Source organism: Hyposmocoma kahamanoa, unplaced genomic scaffold (genome assembly GCF_003589595.1).
Source record: "Hyposmocoma kahamanoa isolate Upper Pololo Valley unplaced genomic scaffold, ASM358959v1 102, whole genome shotgun sequence".
Taxonomy (NCBI): Eukaryota; Metazoa; Arthropoda; class Insecta; order Lepidoptera; family Cosmopterigidae; genus Hyposmocoma; species Hyposmocoma kahamanoa.
In genome coordinates, this window is record NW_020653337.1 from 11,900,533 (window position 1) to 11,906,536 (window position 6,004).

General features: G+C 35.4%; 1 protein-coding gene across 1 annotated transcript in view; it reads left to right on the forward strand.

Moving 5' to 3' along the window:
• The first annotated feature begins 2,027 nt into the window (after positions 1-2,027).
• Positions 2,028-6,004, forward strand: part of LOC113232104 (geranylgeranyl transferase type-2 subunit alpha) — an 11,730-nt gene continuing 7,753 nt past the window's right edge. Inside the window, exons 1-4 of the mRNA XM_026466744.1 lie at positions 2,028-2,032; positions 2,358-2,468; positions 2,806-2,921; positions 3,241-3,455. Of these exons, the coding sequence (XP_026322529.1) occupies positions 2,030-2,032; positions 2,358-2,468; positions 2,806-2,921; positions 3,241-3,455 (445 nt within the window). The 5' untranslated portion in view covers positions 2,028-2,029. The remainder of the gene's footprint in view (positions 2,033-2,357; positions 2,469-2,805; positions 2,922-3,240; positions 3,456-6,004) is intronic.

Sequence of the window (6,004 nt, forward strand, 5' to 3'; positions counted from 1 at the left end):
TAGGTACCGAAGCTGTAGGCATGCTCACTTAGTTGCGCAGTGCGCAGTGCGCAACTAACGGTTGCCACCGTTAAACCGTCGACTCTAACTACCAAATCTCTTCTTTAGTGGTGGACTTGTAGGCACGCTAATTTCTCGACGCCAAAGCGTCTCTGCAGTTCCCTTAAACCTACGCATCTGAAGGGATTGGAGGATGTCTAGCTTATCCTTTACTGGCTCTCCGGGCTAGTGCCCAAGATGCTGCGACAATGTCCGGACATAGCTTCCAAATTAAAGTGCAACTCACGTGACCCGCGCATCTCTTCGCCTTAGGCCCGAAGGTCTAACGGTCTAGACGAGTCTAGACCGCTACTAAAACGCAATAGCTGCGTGCGGGACAAACGTGTTCATCCCTGCAGCTAACCACAAACCCCGGCGAGTCTATACATAAGTCCGGGTCCACCGGAGAAGTGTGACCACCGGTGAAGGCGTATCACTGGCGGAGGGCTTGGCCCGGATACCCGCCGTACCTTGGTTTTGCCGAGGAACCCGTAGTCTCTCCGGAAATCCCTATCTGTCGGGTCAGTAGATAGAAACAGCACTCGCTGTGTAAACAGATTAACATCACTCGAATGAGAACCAATTTCTAGCTTTGACATGGAGATGTTTGCCGAGTTGTTTCACGGCCAATTTGTAACAAGCTGTTCTGTATATATTGTTTACAAAACCTGCTGATTGGATTGGCACAGAAACTTTTCATATTTAAACAGAATTTTTTCTTGAATTATTGTAAGGGTAGCGAGACTATCTAACCTCAAAGCGGGGATTTTGCGGTGTATTCCTTAATCAGGCACCGGCGAATCGTGGTCTATATACTATTATTTGTTTTCATTATCTTATAACATTATACTGTATCTGTACGAAAATTGAGCATAACACTGTTACTCCGAACTTACAATAAAATGTCGTAGTTGTGGGTAGCGGTCTTACATCAAAATACTTTTAAAGAACTCAGCACCTATGGCGAATTTCGTAGACACAGTTTTATGGGTCGATAGAGCTCGAAAAATTATGTATGATACCGTTAAAAACTCAAAATCGTAAAAAATGGAGTTACAGTTAAGCTTCTCTGGTACAGATTTAGTCATAAGTAGGTGTATGTACCTTTAAAACGTAAACTATTTGTATAAAAGTGTATTAAGCTGTTTTTCGTTTTCGTGCAAAATATAATGTGGTAGTTCACTTTGCACCAGTCAACAATGACTACAAATCACGTTTATTCGAAGTATTTATAACCTGTTTCCAAAATTATTATGAAGGTCATAGATAGAGTGTTTCATAGTGGGAATTCGAGTAGACGATTGTTAATTAATCTCTATACCACCTGTACTGTCGTCGAGGAGATGTACAACAAAGATGTTTAATGTACATCAAATCTGTCCAAGTGGCTCCCTTAAGCTACCTACTTACCAGTCACGGAAGAACAAAAAGTGTCACGGAAGAAAAAAGTGTCACGGAAGAAAAATGTCACGGAAGAAAGAAAGTGTCACGGAAGAAAGAAAAGTCTGTTCTATGCTACCAGTAACTACCTACAAAAAACGTCTATTAAGACCTTGGACCATAGATCATCCTTGGACTACTTATTTTTATGTTTAACGTCATTGCGATTTGCAGGAAACCTGAGAATTTGCAAAACATTAGTCACATTATGGCAACCTTATTTTGACACTGTCAGTCATTGTGATCTGTTTCATTCATTCAATACTCGAAGAGCACAATTTATACATTTTTTAGAGCTTAGCGAAAATTTTTTTTTGTTTCGTTTTTTTTCTTTCAACTGTGACATTGGCAAAATCATCAGTTCTCATATTGATGGGGCCATAAAAATAAAAAGTGAAGTGAAGTAGGAATGTTATCTCGAATCTCGAGATAATGTTACAATTAATATTAAGTAAATATACATAGATAGTATTGTGTGGAATAAAAATTAGTTTCCAATAATTTGCTTCAATTCGTAAAAAAGACAGTCTTTCTTCGTTGGTGTACAAAAATGGTAAATTTAATCAAAACAATGTTTATACACAATAGATAAATTGGCTAAAGTGTCTATAGTCACGTTTCAATTTTGGCTACTTCCTTTATCGAATGTTCTCAATCGAACTATTCATGTAGATATTAGGAAATAACAAATTATCAAATCATCACGCAACAAATTTCACCTGAATGAATGCTTGAGTTTCTTGATTGCGTCAGAATAATTAATATTATAATTACAATAATTATATGTAGGAGCTTCTCTTGTTATTATAATTGAAACATTCTATTCTATTCTTCACTAGTATAATACCTACTAAGACAATGTATTCTGCCTAATACAGCATGGCCGTGTTAAAGTTCGTACTTCCGAGGAGGAGAAAGCCCGAAAAGAACGAGAGAGACAAGAGAAACTTAAAACATTCAAATATGCTATGAACAAGATTCAAAAAAAGGTACATAATGTTATATAAAAATTATTCAGTTTCATAATGATAAAGCTTTATGATAAGTAAATTTTCCACTTATTAACTTTCTAGTATTTAAATTTTTATAATAAGTTTTGTCTAGTATTATTTCTTGTAAGTGCTTTGTAAATACTTACCATGAAATAAAAGATTTTACTTGGTGTTTTACAACGATCACTTTTGTAAAAATGTAGAGCTTAGCACTCGCATCAAGCGCCTGACAAATAGCGATGTGGCAGGTAGATATGGTATTAGAAGAGAGCTCTACAAGTCATGTGTCTGTAAGCCTTACAGAACTTTGATTATTATTAGAATAATTTTTTAGAGGAAAGAAGGTGAATTGGATAAGGAACTTCTGGAACTCACAGCGAAAGTGTTGTCTTCAAATCCAGACATTTATACCCTGTGGAATGTAAGAAGGGAAATATTAACTGCATTCAGGTTTGTTTCACGTTTTTCTTGTAAAATTTTTCAATGATTTAATATTAATATTGAATTCTTAAGTTTTCATGATTGTTACACATAGGAAATTAAACTAGATCTGAAAAAATTGTTTAATTTCCTATTTAGTGTTATTATTTTTAATGCACACGTTAAACAAACTATGCTTTTCCGGTAACTCATATGTATTGAGATGACTGCCATACAATTGAAATATTAATTTTATTTACACATACATTAAATTCAGGTTTTAGCCATTGTTATATTTGTGTGCTTGTTCAAACAATTTATTACTGTAATATTTCCATTTGTATTCCAGGAAATATGAATGTGATATAAATGATGAGTTGCAAGCAGAAATGTCAAATCTATATGATGCAGAACTTCAATTAACCGAGTACTGTTTGAAGATGAATCCAAAGTCTTATAGTGCATGGCATCAAAGAAAATGGATTCTTACTACACGGCCTGATCCAGACTGGCAACAAGAGTTGAGTGTTTGTAACAAATATTTGAAGTTAGATGAAAGAAATTGTAAGTAGCAATTGTCCATTCAAAAGTACATTTTTCAGTCTAACACACAGAAATCTAAATAAGTAGGCACTAGAAGTGTAAACAATGTCTATTTATTTAAAAATGGGTAACGCCACATAGTTGTCTATGGTCGACACTTGACATTACATTTTTCGTCAATGTTATGGATGACGCTTGGTTGATGATTAAGATACAAGTCTTTGCTTTAATAATAAGGTTTATTTTATCGATCCAAATGTATCATAAAATATTTACTTATTGTTGTAGGGCTAAAGTCATCTTCATCAAAATTTATTGCACAAATTTGACTGTAGCTTGTAAGTAACCAGTTCCTTTTGTCTTTAATTTTTTTTTTTTATAATATCAAGTGACGGGACGATCAAATCGTGCGCCTGATGGTAAGCTATACGCCTGTCCATAACAGTTGCAGTGCCACTCAGAGCTTTAAATCGCAAAGATCTGAGGGGCACTGCCACTGCGCCCGTCACCCTGAGACATAAGTTGACAAGTCCCATGTGCCTGTAATTTCACCAGTACTCTTACCCTTCAAAACCGGAACACAGTAATGGTGACATTACTGCTTGGCGGGAGAAATAGGTAAGGTGGCAGTACGTCCCTGGATGAACTCTTTCACAAGGAGCGCTACTGCTACTAAAATCTATATATCGTATATTCAGTTGTCTTTAGCATCGACACATTTGGGGGAACTAAAAACAAAAAATATTTATACACATTTCCCTGTCGTTGTATTAAAAATACGTATGAAACGTGAATTATGTAATTCACTTCAACTTTGACACCTGTTTTGTTTCTTATAAACAACCTTTGTTCTTAAAAATTTTACTGGTAATTACAGCTTGTGGAAGAGTTTCCACAATTAGATATGCAGCTAAACACCATTTTTACACACTGTTTCACTTTAGAAGTTTTGAGCAATACTGAACTGAATGACAGTCCACACTTTGGCCGTAAGCGAGTGGCGGCTATGTCACCGTAGTAGATATGCGACTTCGATTGCCTAATTATTTAGTTTTCTGTGGTTTAAACAATAGTTACATACAAATATAGGTGTTTCGAAGTGACCCCTTGCTATCTGTTGATACCCTTCACCTTTTTTACAAAATTTACTAAAGATAGAATTCACTATACGATTATGGTCATTCGTTCGTACGGTTTATTCAAAAGCGGTAGGAAAGTTGATCTTTGTAACTACAAGCCTATTTAAATTCTACCAGCTTTAAGTAAAACATTCGAAAAGGTCATGTTGATTCAATTACTGTCTTATTTCGGTAGGAATCACAATTTTCATAGTGAACAATATGGGTTTACTAGTGGTAGATCGACTAATCGAAATTATTCTGTTCAATATTCTGGCTAATTGTATCTAGTAAAGTGTTTCAAAATTGTCTTGGAGTCATATGCACTACGCAAGGGCAGTGACCCCGCCACCCGCTTCACCGAGCGATACGTAATCTTTCTCGATCGCTTATTTACCAATTTTTTAATTATGATTATGTACTAGTATTGATATAATTTACTATTTATTTACATTACTAGAAAGACCTAGCTCCACAGCTGGTGGCTGGCTCCGTACCGGAGTTAAAGTTATAGGAGACTAGTATCATGACATCATATTACATTTGCTCAAATATTTTGTATGCCCGTAAAAATATACTTAATTTCATTATGGAAGAAGATATCCATAACATTAACCTTAGAACTAAGTCCAAACTCATGGTACCACGATTTCGTTTAACTAAGGTAAACGATTATTTTATGGGGAACTGTATACGTTTTACCAATAAGATTCCGGAAAATATATTAAGATGATCATTTTCTAAGTTTAAAACTTACATTAATAGTATTGTAATTGAAAAGTCATATTACAAAATTGAAGAGTATGTATTAGATAAAGATGCATGGAAAGACAACACACAAGATTCCACACAATTATTTTGATTCAAAGTGTATTCCATAGCATTTAAGTTTATTTGTAAAGTGCAATCCCTAGAGTTTCTTGCTCGTTCTTCTCAGTGTCAGAAGGTCAGCGTAGTGAGCGAGCAGTGGCTTAAAAAATTATGTTTTCAAGTGTAAAACTGTTACCTATGGAATAAATGATTATTTGAGTTTGACTCAAAGGCACTCGCACGCACTCAAGGGCAGTAGCACGCACGCCTTGATACCTCGTACATCTCTGGTGGCAGCCTAACTGAATCTTGGGTGTTACATTACAGGCGAATGCTCGTCAGTGAAGGAGGTAGTTTGTAATGTAATGCCCGAACACGAATCTTGAATGTTACATTACAGGCGAGTGTTCGCGGTGAGGGAGCGCCCTTACGTTCAATTGTAATATAATAATAATAATTTATTGAGCGATTCCTAATATCAAAATAGGTAAATAAAACTAAACAATTATAAATTAATTTTATATAGATAATATAAAAATAATTGTAAACCAAATGACCACTGACTTCCTATACTAGACAAAATCTGTATTATGGATGTCAGTCATCCTTCGTGACAGCTTACAAATATAGAAAAGTATGATA